The sequence below is a fragment of the Astatotilapia calliptera genome, chromosome 15 (assembly GCF_900246225.1).
Source record: "Astatotilapia calliptera chromosome 15, fAstCal1.2, whole genome shotgun sequence".
In the NCBI taxonomy this organism is placed as follows: Eukaryota; Metazoa; Chordata; class Actinopteri; order Cichliformes; family Cichlidae; genus Astatotilapia; species Astatotilapia calliptera.
Genome location: NC_039316.1, coordinates 23448435 through 23468083, shown reverse-complemented (window position 1 = coordinate 23468083; position 19649 = coordinate 23448435). Strand labels below are relative to the sequence as shown.

General features: G+C 39.9%; 1 protein-coding gene across 1 annotated transcript in view; it reads left to right on the top strand.

Annotated features, from left to right (window-relative positions):
• The first annotated feature begins 9847 nt into the window (after positions 1 to 9847).
• Positions 9848 to 19649, top strand: part of xrn2 (5'-3' exoribonuclease 2) — a 44116-nt gene continuing 34314 nt past the window's right edge. Inside the window, exons 1-16 of the mRNA XM_026143308.1 lie at positions 9848 to 9941; positions 10569 to 10696; positions 10946 to 11057; positions 11202 to 11313; positions 11946 to 12004; positions 12112 to 12201; positions 12363 to 12435; positions 13162 to 13212; positions 13376 to 13533; positions 14131 to 14205; positions 14727 to 14860; positions 16016 to 16073; positions 16289 to 16396; positions 16525 to 16569; positions 17143 to 17274; positions 17899 to 17943. Of these exons, the coding sequence (XP_025999093.1) occupies positions 9867 to 9941; positions 10569 to 10696; positions 10946 to 11057; positions 11202 to 11313; positions 11946 to 12004; positions 12112 to 12201; positions 12363 to 12435; positions 13162 to 13212; positions 13376 to 13533; positions 14131 to 14205; positions 14727 to 14860; positions 16016 to 16073; positions 16289 to 16396; positions 16525 to 16569; positions 17143 to 17274; positions 17899 to 17943 (1455 nt within the window). The 5' untranslated portion in view covers positions 9848 to 9866. The remainder of the gene's footprint in view (positions 9942 to 10568; positions 10697 to 10945; positions 11058 to 11201; positions 11314 to 11945; positions 12005 to 12111; positions 12202 to 12362; positions 12436 to 13161; positions 13213 to 13375; positions 13534 to 14130; positions 14206 to 14726; positions 14861 to 16015; positions 16074 to 16288; positions 16397 to 16524; positions 16570 to 17142; positions 17275 to 17898; positions 17944 to 19649) is intronic.

The window sequence follows — 19649 nt, the reverse complement described above, 5'->3', positions numbered from 1 at the left end:
CCGTGAAAAATAAAAAGTGTGAACATTCTTTCCACCTCAGGTGAAAAGACAACAAGAAAATGAGCCCAGAGGGCAACATCAGAGCCTTTTTGTTTGGATCCTCCAGCTGAAGTTGAACTTGTTTGTGTAACTGAAACTCAGTGAACAGATCAGCCCATCTGCAGCAGACAAGGGTTCCCTTTTGAAAATGTGCAGTGAACTTCCATTAACAATAATTGAGTCCCACTCCACTGAGTCACTAACAGAGGGAGGAGGGGGAGGAGGAGGGAGAGTGCACGTGTGTGTGTGTGTGTGTGTGTGTGTGTGTGTGTGTGTGTGTGTGTGTGTGTGTGTGTGTGTGTGTGTGTGTTGTTATTAAAATGCCTACCTCTCTAATGTGCAGGTAAGGACCCCTCACCGTTGCATCTCACCAGGCTTGCTGCCAGGGCCGTCTCTTGCTTTTAAGTGAGCGCCTTAATTGAGACAAATTTAGCTCAATTAAACCGCTTTACCTCTGCCAAGAGCGTTTCAGAGCGGCGGAGCAGCCTTTTCAATTAGCTGCCGTGAGTAAATTCACCACTGATCCTGTGACTGTTTGGGTGTGCGGACTGTGAGAGCGCTGGAGCCCGCCAGAGTCACAGACCCGCTGCTGCTGCTCCATCAACACGACCTGGGATGGCCATAATGGAGCTCAAGGACATTTTAACTCATTTAATAACACGAGTAAACAAACAGATATACAAAGGAATAAATAAACAAATACATTAGCAGATAAATGACCCAAAATTTTCAGAGTGGGGTTGTGCTGGCAGGCATTCGGAACCCCTCATTAACATGTGGGTTTTAAACCATGTTAGTGGGCTGGCGCTCACGCGGCACTGCTGCTCTGCTGACTGAAACATCTCAACTGGCATTAATTTCTTAACAGATATTAATGGTTCCCAAAGGATGAAATGCACTCACATATTCCTTTATAATAAACACTTATCAGTGTATTAAGTGGTATAATCAGACACTCAGTGGAAAGATTATGGGGCAAACCGTTAAACCACGCAGACCACCTGCACCCAAAGTCAAAATCAGGATGATGTAAGAAACTTTCAGCAGCAAGTGTCACACGACTGACTCTTGATCTTTCCCTGTGACCTTGTTTTGTCTTTCTTACAGTAAGGACATCACTCTGCAGGAGGGGGAGATATAGGAGAGGTGGAGGAAGATCTCAGCCTGGGCGTCTATTGTCTTGTGTATAGTCTGGAAGATGAGTGGATGACGGGGTGGGTGCAGTTTTCTCTGTGGTGGGGTCGGGTGGGCTGTCCCAGGTTCTGTGGGGCCAGGCGGCGCTGCCGAACTGGGCCCCAGTCCGGATGGGCCTGGGCCCCCTTTACCTGGCGGGTTGCAGAGTGTGGGGGTGCCTACTGGGGTCAGCGGGGGAGGGAGGGGTCACTTGCCCCTCCATTCCTTCCCTCCCCATCTCCAGCTGCCTCCCTCTTCCCGCTCCACCACAATCACCCACACATGCAGGGCCTTGGAGTAGGGGCCCTCCCCCCTTTGTCCCCTTCTGGCTGCCTGTGCCTGAATTTTATCCCACAACTTAGACATTCACATTACTCACACTCTCATAACACATACATACACATAGGACCTTGGGGGTGGGCACACTACACGGAATCCAATAGACCATCAGGGTGTACAACCTCACCCCTGGCGTCGTTGCCCACCTCTCAATTTTAAATACATGTAGACACTGAGGGCTATCAGGAGGGGCTATGCACTTACCTGCTGCTCTCTGGCAGGTAGCTCCATGTCCTCCTGGGTTTTAAATGCACCTTAGAACACACATGCATCAAAACTACATATGAGTGGGCGGAGGGAGGTTTGGAGTCTTCACACACCACTGTTCTCTGCAGCCTGCTGGAGCGGGGGGGCTAGGAGGAGGAGTTGGCCGTCCGATTGGGGTCTGGAATGTGGGGCCTCCCTGCTGCTGCCAAGTCAGGGCGGTCTGTGCACTGTGCACTGTCGATCTTACGTGCTGCACAATAATGTTTAATATTTAGTATTTAATGTTATATTCCCATATATCATCGTGATGTTGTTTATTGTATTGCTCTTTTTTTTCTCTTCTGCTTGTTGTCTCTTTTTTCTTTCTCAACAGGTGATCCAGGTGATTGATATATGTATTTTTTGTCTGCTTATTTTGTAGTTTTTTGTTTTTTGCCCTTTATCCCCGTCCCTCTTCCCTGCTGTTTTTCTTTCCCTCTTTCTTTCTCCCCTTTCTTTTCCCCAGTCAAATCTGTCCCGTATTTAGCAAGTGAAAATAAAATAAAATAAACAATAAAAGGTGAATCAAATAAACCATTACGGCAAGGCTGGGATGGTCCATTTGGTAAAGTAAATCCGTTGGGCACCTTTCTTCGCCTTTAGACAATAATTCTGATGGCAAAAGAGCCAAACGGGACAGGCAAAACAAAACAAAAAAACAGTAAGGACATCAGGGCGTTTTACGACGTGGACAAGTGTGACCAAACTGTGACAGAGAAACGGATTACAGGGGATACACACAGCTGGGTATCCCACAGGCCAGGGAAAGTCAGTCACAGTCAAATGCCTCCAGAGGATAAGATAGGTGCTGAGAAACCAGCTCAATGGTAGGCGTGAGATCCAGTCCACCCATAGATGGGATAATAAGCTGGCCACAGAAGGAGATAGACACTAAAGATGTCAACATTCACGACGCTGGAGGGTCACCGATTGGTTTGTGAAGTCCTGCTGTGAAGATGAAGTTCTTACCTTTCTAAAATCTGAAGTCACGAGTGTGGGGTGAATCTGACTGGCAAACCGAGGGACGCCACGCACATCAATCATGGGTTGGTAGCCAATGAATATACAGTAATTATCCTCCTCTCTGAGTCCAGTGAGCATCATGTTTTACTCTCTGTGATCTGAAACTTGTAATTTGACCCATAAACTCAGGAAATTTTTACCGAGGTCATAGAAGACTGCTTTCTATGGAAGCCTGTTTCCGCCACTTAGAAAACAGAAGAAGGATACATAACTCGAAATTTCGAATTATTTTCTCAAAATTTCGACTTATTAACTCAAAATTTTGAGAAAAGCAATTCGAAATTTCGAGTTAGCGCTGCCAATCAGTAATCTATGTGAATGATGTCATTTCCTTGTTACCCGGAAGCTGAAGCCCTCAGGTACAAATGCTACAGCTAAGCTACCGGTATTACATCCAGTCATGAATGCACGGATTGCTGAGTACTTTCAGCGTGGCTTCAAAAATGATGAAATCCTTGTGTTATTAGCTAAATCAAATGGCGTTACTATCGGCAAACGTACTCGCGAAAGCGCCAATGTGTTGCGATCCGGTTTTGAGTGCGCGTTACTCTGCGCCATATGCTTCCGGGTAACAAGAAAGTGACCTCATTCACGTAGATTACTGATTGGCAGCGCTAACTCGAAATTTCGATTTATTAACTCGAAATTATGAGAAAAGTAACTCGAAATTTCGAGTTTCGTTTTTAGAAATTTCGAGTTATGGATACTTGTTTTTTGGGGGGGGGTGGCTTGTTACGTATGTTCCCCGCATTCATTTTTCCGGCCCTCCCTTCTTCGTTTTTTAAAGTAAATACTAACCTCTAAATCTCAAATCCAGTTTCTTCCTTTTCCTGTTCAGAAACATCAGGACCAGATCATCATCGCTTCATGTCAACTTCATTTGTGTTGTTTGTTTTACAGTGTACGATGGCCCCTAATGGAACGGTTACGAGCAGGGTCTAACCTGAGGAAAGCAGGCTGTGCCTTTGTTGATGTGTTGTGAGTTCTAAATCTATTTGTGGGGCGGAGCCAAGAGGAAGCAGGCTTTAACAGAAGTTCAGATTTGTATATCTCAAAGGTAGCAGGGATGGGAATGATGTAGTCTAGCCTCTTTGATTCCTTTAAAATTCTGGTGGATGTATTTTTAAATAACTGGAGACGGACTTTTGGCTGTTTATGACAATCTTCACTATAAAAATAATGAAACCTTTCCATGCGGTACAAGAACTCAAACGTTCTTCCCACCAATGAGCGTAACAGGCAAAAAAATGAGTAAAAATTCCGCTAAAAGAGGAGGAAATAAGATGCAGAAAGCTGCCTGTGAGCGCTTCAGAGGAGAGGAACAACGGAAACCCGGCAGGTCTTTATTCCTGCAGCACAATGGGCAGAAACAGACTCAAAGAGGCTCCGATATGAAGAAGTGTGCGAGCCACGGAGGACACATCACAACCTTGGAGACACAAATTGCTCCGTTGTACGATGTGAATTCCTGCTGAGCTTTTCATGAGTAGGCTAAAGGATCAGCTAATCAAAGGCGCACTAACATGTTTAGCCAGTGTCTTTGTTAGACCAAAGCTACAGTACAAATAGACCTTCTTTTTTTTTATCGTGCCTTTATTAAGCTTCTGTTTATCAGATCATATCTCATGTGTGCAGTGCTCCCTGTGCTTGAGTGTGAAAGTGTGAATTTAACACATGAAAACACAAATCAGCTTCTGGATCAGACTCTGAAAGCAGAGGCTGAAGGAGATAAAATGACATTTGAATACGTACGTAGGACCTACAGCGACCTGGTGTGAAGTTCATGCTCAGACACTGCTGATTGTGACGTGTGCCTCAGACTCTGAGTGTGGATAGTTCCAGTCTAAACGAGCAGAGGTCTTGTGTGGTGTGATCTTTAGCTGTTTGTATTTTGTCTTTGAAGTGATTGTTCTAAAATAAAGTCTGTGCTTAAGGTGTTAACACAGCTTCAGAAATCATTTTAGGCTTTGGTAATGAACCGAGGTGCCAGCAGGGAGTTGTGGAAAAAACACCGACACCTGGTCTGAAAACCACACAAAGTACTGTGAACAGTTTTTAGTGTCTTTGTTTTTGTGTGTTCGTCTGGTTTTCTGAATCTTCTTTATCCATTTTCAACCTAAAAGTGGTTCTTCTATGATTCTGTATTTATTCTGTCTTAAAAATTACTTTTATACCTCTTTTTAACCTCCTTGTGTCTTTTTGAGATCTTGTAATAGCCCTTTGTGTTCCAATCTCTGTTTTCTTTGATTTTATTTTCATCATTTTGCATTTTCCTTTCATTCTCCATCTCCTTGAGTGATATTTTTTGCCTTTATTGGTGATTTCTTCGTATTTGTCTATTTTTAAACATGAACTATTGGATATTTGGATTCATATGTACACCTCCATCAGAAGTCCACAACTCCAGTGCTGGTGTGGAAATGATTTTGTGATCTGTTTGCATCTCTTTGCTCTTTTTGTGTCTCTTTTTAGTTACTTTGCATCTCTCTGAAGTCTTGTGTAGCTCAGGGCCCCTTTAAAGTCTCTTGTGTTTTGGTAATTTTGTAAGTAGACATCCTTTTACATCCTCTGTTTGCAGTGATTTTACATCTTTATTCCTCTATTCATCTCTTTTTAGTTGCTTTGCTTCCTGTGTTTTCTTTTTCTGTCTCTTTGAAACTGTTTGTGGTATATTTCAGTAGTTTATCTTTCCTCTTTTTGATAATTTACTTCATTTTTTAGCAAAAAATTTAAACCACCACATCTGACAGGAGCTCTGGACCTGGGGAGCTCTGGTGAGAACAGTATTTTACACCAAATACATCAATAGGGCTTGTCTAAACATATGAATGAAATTAGTCTCAAAGTTGGTTTGAATTCATCCTTCAAGTTTTTCGTGTTAGCTGCCTCTAGCCCAGTTTATATATGTACCATGTAGCATTATAATAATGTAATGTCATAGTCAAAAGTTAAAGAATGAAATTGAAACATACACAAACATATACAAACATGCGTTTGTTTGGCAAAAGGACACACATTCTTCACTCGAGTGCAGCTGCAGATACTTGTGTTGGAAAAGCTCTGAAGCACTGAAGTACTGTTCCAACTTTACCTAAATAAAACAAAAGTACAGGCTCTGAAATGTATTCAGCTTATAGAAGTAAGACGTAGCTCTTTGAAGGACATTTTACTTTTAATCATCAGCTGTTTTTGTGCAAAATTAACCGACAACTGTGATTTTCTCTCATATTTTTTGTTAAAAGTTTGTGTCTCTGTCACAAACATCTCTTTGATTTGTACTCGCGTTCCTTGCAAATGTTAAAGTGCGTCTCTTGACCTGACTTTCTCCCCTCACCCCCAGCCAGTCGCGGCCCCTCGCTGAGCCTGGTTCTCCTGGGGATTTCTTCCTGTTAAAAGGGAGTTTTTCCTTCTCACTGTCACCAAGTGCTTACTCATAGGGGATCAACTGTTTGCATTACTGTATGATGTTCACCTTACAATAACCTGCACCAAATAACAATAACTTGTTCACTGTTGTTGTGATTTGGTGCTATACAAATAAAATAAAATTGAATTAAATAGAAACACACTTGTCTGAATGAGGCTCAAACTGTCTCAGATGAGAACTGCCAAACAGGTATTTTTCCAACTTTCATTAATCTGCCATAAACTTGTTCTCACAAAGTTTTATTTAATTTCACACATTTTCTGTTCCCACTGATGAACTTCACTCATTTCAGTTCAGTCAGTTTAATAGCTGTACTGGGAAATTTAATTTGCAGATATGCTCTCATGAAATCCATCAACAATATAAAAAGAAGAAAAACATTACATAACAAATACAGAAAATTAAATCCACATCCAAAAAACTCATAAGATATAATCCTCAGTAAAATTTTAAAAAAAGGCACAGCTATCACAAATTGATTAAAAAAAAACAAAATAAAACACTATTGCATAGAAAATAAAGGAGTTTTTTGTCCTGCCACATTTTACTCTTCGTGTTCAGTATCTGCAGCCTGAAGCAAACAGTTCAAGTTCTCTGTGCAGGGGTTCGGTCTGGTTCATCACATCAGCGCCTGTCTTTTGCACCTCCTCCTGCTCATAAACAGCAGATAGTGAGATCTGTGGGGCTTTGCTCGAGTTTATCCTGTCCTCGGTTCTAGCATTTCCAAAGCAGTTGGATGGAGAATATTAAAACAGAGTGATACTTATAGCTGCCCTCTCTTTAAAACAGTATCTTGATGAGTGCCTTCACGTGACGCGTTTAGGGGACATCTGCAATCTAGCTTACACTCTTCCTGTGACAGCAATGCATAAAAGCCCATCTGGCCTCAGGTTACAGAACACACCTGCTATTTACAGCTACAACTAAAACGGATGCAGGATTGTTTTTGCTTCGTTTCTGTTGCTTAAATTAGTTGCAGCTGAGATTTTTAGAAGTGGTTCATAACATAATTTCCCACTGCCTTGTTGTTTACTCTCTTATTTACCATTTTGATTAGGTGGAAGTACAGTTGTGAATATTCAGTGGAGTTTTTCCCACTGCACTCTTGGCTTATAATAAGCTAATTTCCTTCACTGGCATCCATAAAACTGTTTTGACTGTACAGTTTTATAGCTCTTAATGACTGCATTTGGAGATGTAGAATAAGTTATACAGTAGAATTTTTTATTTTAATATGATGTAGAAAAGAAAAAAAAGATGTTGAACAAAGGTAAATAATTATATGTGGACTTTTTACCTTTCTACCTAACATGTGATCTCTCCAGCCTGGTCGCTCACCCTGGATCTCCTCCCTGTGTCTCAAAAGTTTAAATTAGTCCAGATTGGATCAGACGTTTTCGTGTCCCAGACCTCCTCTGTCAGACTCTCTGAGATTTAGCAGCAGCTGTTCCTCTAGAACAGCTGGAATAAGACAAAGTAAAGCTGAACCCTACTGTGAAGCTCCAAAAGAAAAGACTGGAAAAAATAATTATATATGCCCTTTTTAAAAAAAACATGCATTAGGATATAGAATCGGTACTGCTGAACCTGTAGTATAAACACCTTGATTAAATTTACTGTCCATGGACACATACAGGTTTTTAAATCAAGTCGAATTTCGTCTAGATGTGATATCCAGATAACCCGGGCTGGTGATGATGGTAATGATCCACCAAGTGAGGGCGCTCTCCCTCTTTCAGTCGCCTGCATGCGTGTGGAATACCAATCCAGAGAACCCCCTGAACAATCAGCTCACAGAGAGATGAGATAAAGACTGAACCTTCACGTTTCCATTTTTTCCAGCTCTTCGAATGAAACATGTTTTTTTAACTTCTGAAATGCTTAAACTAAAACTTCTGCTGTGAGATTGTTTTGATAAACCAAAATTCCCACTTTATCTCAACAGAAAAACTTTATGGAAATCAGTCAAAGCCCAGAATGAGCGACCATTTTTCCATGAATTCAGCAACTCATCGTGTGCAGGTGCCGGAATGTATTCTTGTGTCATACTCCCGAGCTGCACCTCCGTGCGCTTTCACATCTGCCATTTGCATCAGATTTCACTTTATCTTCTCCATTTCTCTCCACAAACACTAAAACGACACCTCTGTCCTATTACCTGCAGCTCCAGCGTAAATGTTTATGGAAATGGCTCGTCGGAGCAGGCCAAGTGTTTTCCATCAGCGGCTCTTTGCAGTAATAATACTGCAGTGTTGATGTCAGACCCGCCTTGCCTGAAGAGGGGAGGCTAATGGCCCCTTTCCCCTGCTGCATGAACCAGCGAAGAGAGGAGGGAGGGAAAAAAATCTAATTCACCTTAAATGTGCTGCTGCAGAGCTGGGAAGCGAGAGGGCATCTGTTCAGAGAGTCCCCATTAAAGGAACATCATGTAAGATCAACCACAACGCAATTAGGGAATATGGACACGAGTGAGAGTCTGCGAGGATCACACCTCTCACACACCTGTTGGCTTTCGGTGGTTTCTTCAAAGCACTGTTTTCATTTCAGTCCCCACTTTTAACATGAAAACTCAACTATAGAAGTGATTATTATTATTATGATGATGATTATGATGATGATGATGCTTATTATTATTATCATTATTATTATTATTATGTAATATTTTATTTAAACAAAAACACTGAGTGACAGAGCACATACCCCTGTAGTACATGTTTATAACAATATTAAAATTAAAATTCATAATATGTGTTGTTTATTTGTCATTTTCTGTGTGCTAAAAAAGTTTTAAAGTAAATTATTAATTCATTGACTGCATTAGACAACTTTAGAAAATATGAACGCCCCGTCCCTCTTCTCAGCTGTTTCTCTTTCCCTCTTTCTTTCTCCCCTTCTTTCCCCCAGTCAAGTCTGTCCCGTATTCAGTAAGTGAAAATAAAATAAACAATAAAAGGTGAATCAAATGGACCATTACGGCAAGGCTGGGATGGTCAATTTGCTAAAGTAAATCCGTTGGGCATCTTTCTTTGCCTTTAGACAATAATTCTGATGGCAAAAGAGCCAAACGGGACAGGCAAAAAAAAAAGAAAAAAAGAAAAAAAAAAAAGAAAATATGAACGCTGACAAGTTCAGAGACTTTCTCAGGAAGCAAAGATCGTTCAGCAGTTGATTTATACTCATTTATACTCATGTTAATTTAACAATACCTGCATATTAATATCCCTAATAACAAAAATAAAGTATTAAGGAGGAAATATAGATCCCAGTCAGTTTTCAACATTATATTCCGCTTACATAAGTGGTGACTATAGTCCAGAAATAAATATTTATTTTATTAATTCATTAATTTACAATCCTGGTGGATCAGTTGTTTCCATTATCAGGACCGTTGGATGCCTGCAGTACCGTCTCCGACCTATGGGGTCGCTGTGGAGTTGCGAGACACTTCAGGATGCTCCGGAAATATTCGACATAAACCGGAAAAGGTACACAATGGCTACGGCCAGCAGCATGTAGCCAACGCATCGACAGTTAAGATCTTGTTTTAATTAAGCTGTTTTAATCATTGCCTACTTGTTCGTATTTTAACCGTTGAAATAGAAACGACTGTTTACCGGAGATGGGAGTTCCGGCGTTTTTCCGTTGGCTCAGCCGAAAATATCCATCAATTATTGTGCACTGTGTTGAGGAAAAGGTGAGTGGTTAGCTTTGAAAGCTAGCAGCCTGTCCGAGGAACATTATCGGGAAGCTTTTTAACACTCTTCTCGCGCATTTGACTGCGTTTTAATCGCTGCACACAGCGGGTGAAGTTACTACGGCAATGCGAAATGTTTTGGCGAGAGTGGGGACGATAAATCAAAGCTCGTGCAGTCTGTTTACTTACACGTGACACTGTAAATAACATTGCTGCTGTGTGAATGTTTGAAACCCACGCGGAACTTTAACCTGACAGCAAACACAGAAAGTGTTTGGATTCGTTGTTTTTGTATTGTTAAAATTAACAATAGCTATAATTACTTTACTGGTCTGCTGTTAAACAGTACTGTGCAAATGTTTTGAGCCACTCCTCGTTTCTTTATGATTCACAAGAGCTATTTGCCATAAACATTGCATACAAAAGTAAAAAACTGTCTACAGCATACATATCCTGCGTAATCACAAAGCTTTCTGAAATCTGTGCTGTAACCTGACATACATGTCTGTAGAAATGTCACTAGGTTCTGTGTGAGTGCAGCTCACAACAGCTGAAGATGTATTTTTGTCCGGAGTTGCAGCTCTGATGCAAAAAAGGTTATTTTTTTGTTTCCTTTCATGTTAACAGGGGAAGGAGTGTAATGGAGTTCGTATTCCTGTTGATACAACGAAGCCAAACCCCAATGAGGTGGAATTTGACAATTTGTACTTGGACATGAATGGGATCATTCACCCCTGCACGCATCCAGAAGACAAGTAGGAACCGTTCTCAGTTTAATCTGGACATAAAAGACCGATCTTCTGTATTTACAGCTCAGTTCATTTCTGATATAACAGAAACCTACTCCCTGTGAGGTTTTTGTTTCCAGTGTGATTTATTTGGAAGTCAATAATTTCATTGAAACAGTCTTTTTCTAAATTTGAAATATTTATACAAATTTATACATATATAAAAGTTCATAAATGAAGCCATACCAAGTCTTCACTTTGTCTCTTCCTCCACAGACCGGCTCCAAAAAACGAGGATGAAATGATGGTCGCGATCTTCGAGTACATTGACCGCCTGTTTAACATCGTGCGGCCGAGGAGAGTTCTCTACATGGCCATCGACGGAGTGGTAAGCTGCTGCCGTTAACAGAAACGTGCAGTTTTTTTCACTGATGAGCATTCACAAGTGTTACTGTGTGTGAAGTAAACTTGTTTTCAGTGTTACGCCGATCTGACAGTAGCTTTGATGTAAACTAAAGTTAACTCTGCCCAGGCTCCACGTGCCAAAATGAATCAGCAGCGCTCTCGGCGGTTTCGTGCCTCCAAAGAAGGGGTCGAGTTGGTGGAGGAGAAGAGTCGCGTGAGAGAGGAGGTCATCCAGAAAGGTGTTTTATTTGCCTCTTTGACTGCTGGACTGAAAATACGGGCAATATATTTTAATGTGATATTCAAAACACTGTAATGTTAACTGCGTCAAATTTGATGCATGGAGTTTTTGAGGGCTGTGCATCATCTGTGTGTATTTTTTTTCCCAAAAAAACCTAAATTAACTGATTTTTAAACAATAAATTGCAAAAAAAAATGGCAGATGTACCAAATATGATAAAAATTAAACTTGCATATGCAAATTGATTGATTTTTTCTTTTTTTAAGTATGAAATGATTTATTAAACACTCCAGTTGAAAAATATTTTTGGACATTTATAAAACAAATGTGTATTTAATATATTCCTGGTGATTTTCTCTTGGAGGAAGATTGAAACTCTCAAAAAGAGTTTGAAGCATTACATCTGGAAAAAAAACAACATCCTGGTTTTTTGTTTGTTTGTTTTTAAACCCGATTGGATCAATTTCAGCTCAGTGTAAAAAATCTGCTGATTTTTTTTTTTTTTTTTTTTTCCCCTCTGATTCTTTCTCTGTCCAGCTTGGATAGGGAATGCAGCCACATGGGGGTAACTCCGCCCTCTAGTTTCTTCTCAGTATAATATTGAGATTTTTTTTTTTTTTCCGTCTACAGGAGGTTATCTTCCTCCGGAGGAGATTAAAGAAAGGTTTGACAGCAACTGTATCACCCCAGTAAGTTTACTCCATCCAGTGAAATCTTGCCTAACTTTTATTTACTTGTAACAACGTAGTTACAGGATTTGTACTTGAATGGATGATTCAGTGACTTTTCTCTGCAGGGAACAGAGTTCATGGACAACCTGGCACACTGTCTGCGATATTATGTGGCCGAAAGACTCACCAACGATCCAGGATGGAAGAATATTGTTGTGAGTCTAATTTATGGCCAGATGTTACCTGCCCACAACTATTTCTTTTATAAAATAAAATGACTCAGTTTAATCATCCTTACGTTCCTCTTTTTTTGTAGTTTTCAGCTCTTGGTATTTTGCATTTTCAGGCACTAATCTTCAGTTTCTCTGTTATCCAGGTCTTCCTGTCTGATGCCAGCGTCCCAGGTGAAGGTGAACACAAGATTATGGACTTCATCAGGAGACAGAGAGGTACATGCATTAACACTCAGAGCAATTCCAATGATTTAATTAAAGGGACCTTTTATGATTATTTCACCTCCATATTTTTATGGTTGGCTTTAATGAAGAAGCTTTGCAATACTTAACGTTCAAAATAATCTTCGTCTTTCACTGGGTCTTGGTGTAGTGCCTCAGTGTTTTAGGTCCTTAAGCCAACTTTGTTCTGATTGGCTGTCGCTCCCAAACTGAAGGTTTGTGCCTGAGATGACCATATTAAGTATGTCTCATCTCGTCAGCAGCAGGATAGATTGGAGCAGTCTGAAGCTGAGCTTTGACATATGTTGACCTCATTGTTTGAATCCTTGAAGCCATTTTTTATGTAAGACCGTGTTTGTGATAGAAGAAATGAAAAAAGCACAGTAATTCCCCTTGAATGCAGCTGCACTGCAGAATGGTAAATGGAAAAAACGAAAATATGGGAGGCTTCTGATGTGAAGTACTCTGAACTGTAGTGACAGATTCACAGTTCAAAGTTAAAGTGCTGTTGATTATCAGGTTGACTCTTCTATCTTGAAGTCAAATTTGATAGGTGACCTTTGATGACCAAACATCAAGTACAAGCCTTCACCCCCCCCCCCCCCCCCCCCCCCCCCACACACACACACACACACACACACACACACACACACACACACACACACACACACACTCTGTCTGATCTTCTGTTGACTCGATGTTTATGGTCGACTCTTGCAGCTCAGCCCAACCATGACCCCAACACGCATCACTGCCTGTGTGGAGCTGACGGTAAGCCTTCAGATCCGCCCTCTTAAAGTCAGGATAAGTGCTCTTAATAGAAGCCATTTACCTCCTCTGACCCAGCATATTCAAGAGATCTTGTGTTGCTGTCTGAATGACTAATTTATATTTTAACCAAGTAGTTTGACCATGTGTTTTCGTTGCATGTCAGCTGACCTGATCATGCTGGGCCTGGCCACTCACGAGCCAAACTTCACGATCATCAGAGAGGAGTTTAAACCCAACAAACCGCGACCTTGCGGTCTCTGCGGACAGACTGGCCACGAGATCAAGGACTGTCAGGGGATGCCCAGAGAGAAGCAGGGGCAGGTGAGGAACACGACTCTGAAGTTTACGTCCCTGTTAGCACTGCTGTCTGAAAAAACAAAGCTTTAAAGCGTAGTTTGAAGATCCACGATTTGAGTGAAAGTCTTTGACTGGAACATTTGTTTGTGCACATTGCAAAATGAGCTGTGAATTTTTTTTTCAGTGTAGGAGCTGTTTAAATGGGCCATGTTTGTTGTCCTACAGGAATTTTAACTGGAACCACCTCTCAACCATGTTTGTGGTGCTTTTTGGAGCATTTTAGGAAAATTACCTGATAGTTGTACTATCGCGCTGACCTAGAAGTTTGTGGTTTGGTTTTGCTGAATGAAGTTTTAACATTTTATCAATCTGTTATTATGCAATTAGCATGTTTCTGTATCTTTGTTACGCCTGCACAGTTTACAGGTGGAGCTTTCTAACCAAGCCAGCTAGTGTTACATAATAACTTAGGACTCCACCTCTTGTCTAAATATGGTCAATTCTGGCTCAAAAAATACTGCTGAAAAATAATTGATGTTTGATGTCCCATTGCTGACATTTGCCATTTAAAGTGCGCAGTATACACTCTGTCAGCGGACTGAACCTATGTCTGTTTTACAGCATGATGAGTTTGCAAACACGATGCCGTCGGCTGAGCAGGAGTTCATATTCATCAGACTGTGTGTTCTGCGGGAGGTCAGTCACTCAAACTCACTTTGATCAGCTTTCTTTCTTTTTAGTTGTTTATTTTAGGGTCAAAATCTCACCTTTTGTTCACAAACATGAAATCGATCTAGAACGATCAAATTTGTGCAATCCAACTGGAAGGGTTCAATGAGTTTTACAGAAATAAAACGCAGTGGGTTGCCTTTGTGGTGCTTAAAATGATGGTTCCTAACCTCGGGCACCTCTGAAACTATTTTGAGGAAGAGTAAGAATATGAAATAATGTTTTGAGAGTTCGTTACATGTGTTTAATATATTCTGTTCAGTGTTCAGGTCAGCTTCGCTGTAAGATTTCAGCCTTACCTTGAACATTTCCTTTGAATCATCAGCTTTTCTTTTTTTCTCAGAAGTAATCAAAGACAGACTGCAGAGGAATGTTCTGCCTCTATCTGTTATGGACAGCATTTGAACATGAAAGCAGGAGCTGAAGTGTTGCTTCAATGATAAAATGACCTTCTCAATCATCTCCATTAATTCTCATGTTTTCTTTAGTACCTGGCTAGAGAGCTGACCATGGCCAGTCTGCCTTTTCCCTTCGACTTTGAGAGGAGTGTAGATGACTGGGTCTTTATGTGTTTCTTTGTTGGAAATGACTTCCTACCACATCTTCCGTCCTTAGAAATCAGGTGAGCATCAGTTCATCGTCCTAAAACTGCTTTATACAGTCCTTTCATCAGGGACTATCAATCTGAAACACGCTGTTTAAATGTGGTGTCAATTCAGGAAGTGGTAACAGGGGTGTCTGCAGTGAAAGGTTATTCAAGAACTTATTATGAAGCGCTGTCATAAGTTTACTTTAATAATACCCAGAATGTACATACAGTTACTCACCATGATGTAAAAAGGGGAATCAGAGAAAACAGTAGGGTAATATTTAATGATTGGGTTACAAATAAGCCACAAATTCACAGAAAAATGGGGGAAAAAACACCAACAACAAAAAAATGTCCAAAAAAGAAACATAATGAACAAAACTCAAATGAAACAAAACACATAAATATAAAAAACCCCAAAATGAAGAAAATGAAAGAAAACAAAGTAAAATGCACATGTTTGAGGAGTAAAACTACTTTTCATTTGTTATTCATGGGACAAGGCCACAGCAGGTAGCTTTTCTATTTATTTATTTATTTATTTTTTAAATCTGTCCTTTCTGACTCTACCCCAAAAAGGCATTTCTGTCTCCTCCCAGACTTTACTCGGGTGAATAGATTTTTATGTATTTATTCCTGAGCTTATTAGAATCCATCCATGTTTTTTCACTTAATAAATAAATAAATAAAACATTTCAAATAAATATAAAAAATCAAGTGATTTAAATAATAGATTTGGTGAAATAAATAAAAATGTAATAATAATTACATTTAATAATAATTATTTAATAAATTTAAATATATAAATGTAAACAATTAAAATGAATATAATTAAATTTAACAAATGTCCTGGAGAGAGTATTTATGTATTTATTTTTTTATTATTGGCTCTAATTACAAAGCCACAAGTTCATCTCATAGCTAATCAACTGTCAGAAATGTTATATTAAGTGCTGTATCCACTGTAACGCTATTATTATTTTCTTTATTGTGTTTTTCACACTCGTATAGTTTTCAAGCTTTTTGTGCTGTTATTTGTTTGTGCAATATACAGAAGGTGTTTGTTTTTTTCTGTTGTATAAAAAAAGATTTGAGATTTGTATGTTCAGTCTTCCATCCCTATTAATGAAATAAAAGTTGAGGAGTTTGTTTGCATCTGTGGTTCATGGTTTTGTTTGTTTCCCCCAGAGAGGGAGCGATAGATCGACTGGTCAGGATCTACAAAGATGTTGTTCACAAAACTGGAGTGAGTGTCATCATTTATCTGAGCTCTGCAGGCAGCAGTGTCCAGGGTTTTTCTATTTGTTTGGTGTTTTTTTTTGTTTTGTTTTTTTTTTTCAAATGTTTTAACCAACGCTGGAAGAAAAATGATATCATTGTTATATATAGATATAGGTATCATTGTTTTTGAACAATTGCACTTAATGTGTAGAGTCACCCTGTGCATACGTGCTTCTGCAGGGCTACCTGACACAGAACGGATACGTCAACCTGGAGCGAGTTGAGATGATCATGCAGGCTGTGGGCGTTGCTGAGGACAACATCTTCAAGAAACGCAAAGAGGATGAGGTGATTTTCACAACTTTCTCTCCTCAGATTTAGTCTTTTAGACCTGAGATGAAGACGAGGAAATGTTCGAGTATTTCTGCTCTTTATGAATCTATTTTATCGTTCACGATGTCATCTTCTTTCTTTAGGAAAACTTTAAGAGAAGAAACAAAGAGAAAAGAAAAAGAATGAAAGTGAGTATGATGAAAATGATGCTGATATTTTGGCTTTATAGTTTAAATTTACTATATAGGATCTTTGTTGTGCCATAAAGTAAACTTTTCAGGTGTTTCTGCTGCTAAAGTTTAGCCTTTATTTTCAATGCAGAGTCACCTCCGAAGGGGCAGAAAACCTAATGTGTCATTTTCTGCCTAATCAGCAGATATCACTTAAAAATACTTTTCTAGTTCGAGTTGAACTCAGATGGAGAAGTTTATATCAGTCTCATTTTCATGGTTACTAAAGACACTATAAAGCTATAAACACAGCATGCAATTAAAATGAAGCTGATTTAATCGGTGTGATTCGACTTCACCCAAAAACAAAGCCTAGAGTAGAAGTCAAAGTGTGACAGTGTTTCTGTTTTACTTATGGCATGCCACGTTTCTGATCAGTCATCGAGAGCCTGCTGCTCTTAGCATTTCCACTCATCCTGATGTTCCCTAAAACTATTTGAAACTACACATGCTGTTTTATTTTTGAGTTCTCATAGTTGCATTCTTACAGTTATGGGCTTGAGTTGAGATATTCTGTCCATGTTTCTGCAGGCGGAGCAGCAGGGCCCGGCCTACCTGACCACGGGTCAGTTTGCCCCTCATGCCCTGGGGAGAAGAGACCGACCCGAGGCTGTCCAGAATGCTCGGCACCAGGCCTGTGACATGAGGATGCAGTCAAACATGGTAAAGCTGGGTGTTTCTATCAGATTGGTTTTGTTTTGTGTAAAATCTTTAAGTACTGATGGTCAGTTTGTCAAAACTCTTACTGATTCTTGCGTAATGTTGTCGTGATCTGTCATTCTGAGATTTTTCTCAGCAATATGAGTTACCACCGAGCTGGACCAGCAATCCATACTTGGTGTGGTCATATCCAGCATTGTGTTTTTCATAGAGGTCCGTTACACTCAGTATTGGTTTTGTTGGGCACAATCAGACCTCAGGTCTGTGCCATTTATACCAACACTGAGGGCGCGAGTACTCTTTGCATTACTCTGAGTGATGGGTGTCGCCACTCAGACCAAACCACCACATGTGTGCTCGTGTAGCAGGAGAAGAAGTCAAGACGGAAGTTTCTTCAACCCGTGCAAGGCTACAACGAGTGAGAGGTGCGCAATAGGCCAAAATAACACCAAAAATGCAGCCAGTAAATATGACGTCACTCCTGCTGTGTGGCACCATTTGCGAGGTCGAGAATTGCAGGAATAACGGACCCATAAGTCATGTGATTATTGTATCCTGTACTGTTTTGTTTGAAACCTGACATTTTATTGCAATGAGCCATGGAGTCCTTTTCCTTTCTCCCCTCAGAGTGCTGCTCAATCCTTGAAGGCCATGATGAAGAATGGAGGCAATGTAAGTTGGCAGTTGTATATCACTGTGTTAACATTGACTCGCTGCGTTAGTTTTCAGCACAATGCCTTTTGTTCTTGGACTCGAGCTGTGCAGGATTTATGCTTCCAAATAATCATTATTTCCTTTATACTGAGCCTCAGTGGAGCCCCCTCTGTTCATCCTCTTTTGAAACAATCGTCTTTGCGCTTCTCCACGCCCAACTTTCTTCTGATTGGTTGCCCCTCTTAAGTGGAATATAAGTGGGAGGTCACACTGAGAGTTGTGTGCCTAAGTTGACCACAATATGAGTTGTGATTTTTTTTTTTTTTTTTTTTTTTTTTTTTTTTTTTTTGGTGCTGGTTTTTGTGTTCAGCATCGTTTTAAAGTGTGTCAAGTCATAAATAACCAACAGGAAACCAAACCACTGACATGCGGGAGACTTTGTGTCCTCACCATTTCGATCCCCTGAATAATCTCTTAGTCTCTTCACAATCTTCTCTCCTCCTCTTCTTCTCAAGTGTGTGTCTGTTTACACCTCCAGGGGCTGGAAAACACCCAGTTAAGGACTCGGGGGATTTTAATTCTGCTGTTTAGGTTATTGGGGAAAAAGGCTTTTTTTTTTTTTTTTTTTTTTTTCCCTGTAGAGATTCTTCTATCAGCAAAATATAAAAATTAATTTGATTTAAATGCTGCTCTATCAGTCAGTTTGTGCGTTTCTTCTCTGCCATCATTTATATTTGGAGAAAATGGCAGCCTGTTTTAAAAAAAAAAACAAAAAAACAAAAACAAAAACAGAACTGAACAAAACGCCAGCGTCTGTATTCTAAAGTGTCTCCCAAGTTGGTAAATTTCCTGCCGTCGTGCAGCGTTAAATTTTATCGGCTGTCAATAGGCGACCATACATTAGCACATGAATGAAAAGAGTACAAAGGCTTCAAGGGGCAAAAAAAAGGAAAGCTTGTAGCTAAGGCAGCGGATTCAGTGTCCTTCAAACACAGACAATACACATGTATATGCAGGAGCAGCTTTACCTGACGTGAATGCATATAGTCGACTCATTGTGAGCAGAAAGGTGTTATAATGCTCAGCATTTACTATATATCTATAGATAGATAGATAGATAGATAGATAGATAGGCAGTTTTTATATACCCTTTTTTAAAACGATTAACCAATAATCACGTTTCATTTGAACTACAGGAAATATTGATCAGTTCAATCTTCTCCTTTTTAAAGATTTTGTTGCTTCTCTTGGTCGAATAATACATTTTAAAACTGATGCAAATGTACTACTATACTAGTACTTGGATAAGAGATTTTTAAAAGTATTACATTAGTGACCTGAGAATCTGTTCTCTTCAAATGAAAGAGTAATATTACCAACTTAGACCTGTGTAACTAAAACAGACATGGTCCAGGAATTATTTTTGTTTTGAGTTATATTAAAATGCAAAGCAATCACTTTAGATTGTATCAGATAACGAGAATGAACGCCGACTGCGGTGGAGCACAGCTCAGTGACCATAAAGCTTGTTCAGGAAATTTTAAAATATTCTGCTATTTCCAGCGACACACCGGTTTAATGAAACTGTTTCTTTGGGGAGAATTTAAAGATTTCCGTCTGCACAGGCAGAACTGTTAAAGCTCAATGCAAACACTACAACACTGCTGCTGTGTGAAAGGAAAGACCGCTAACCTGTTGTGTTTGAAAGTGCTTCTGCTCATGCT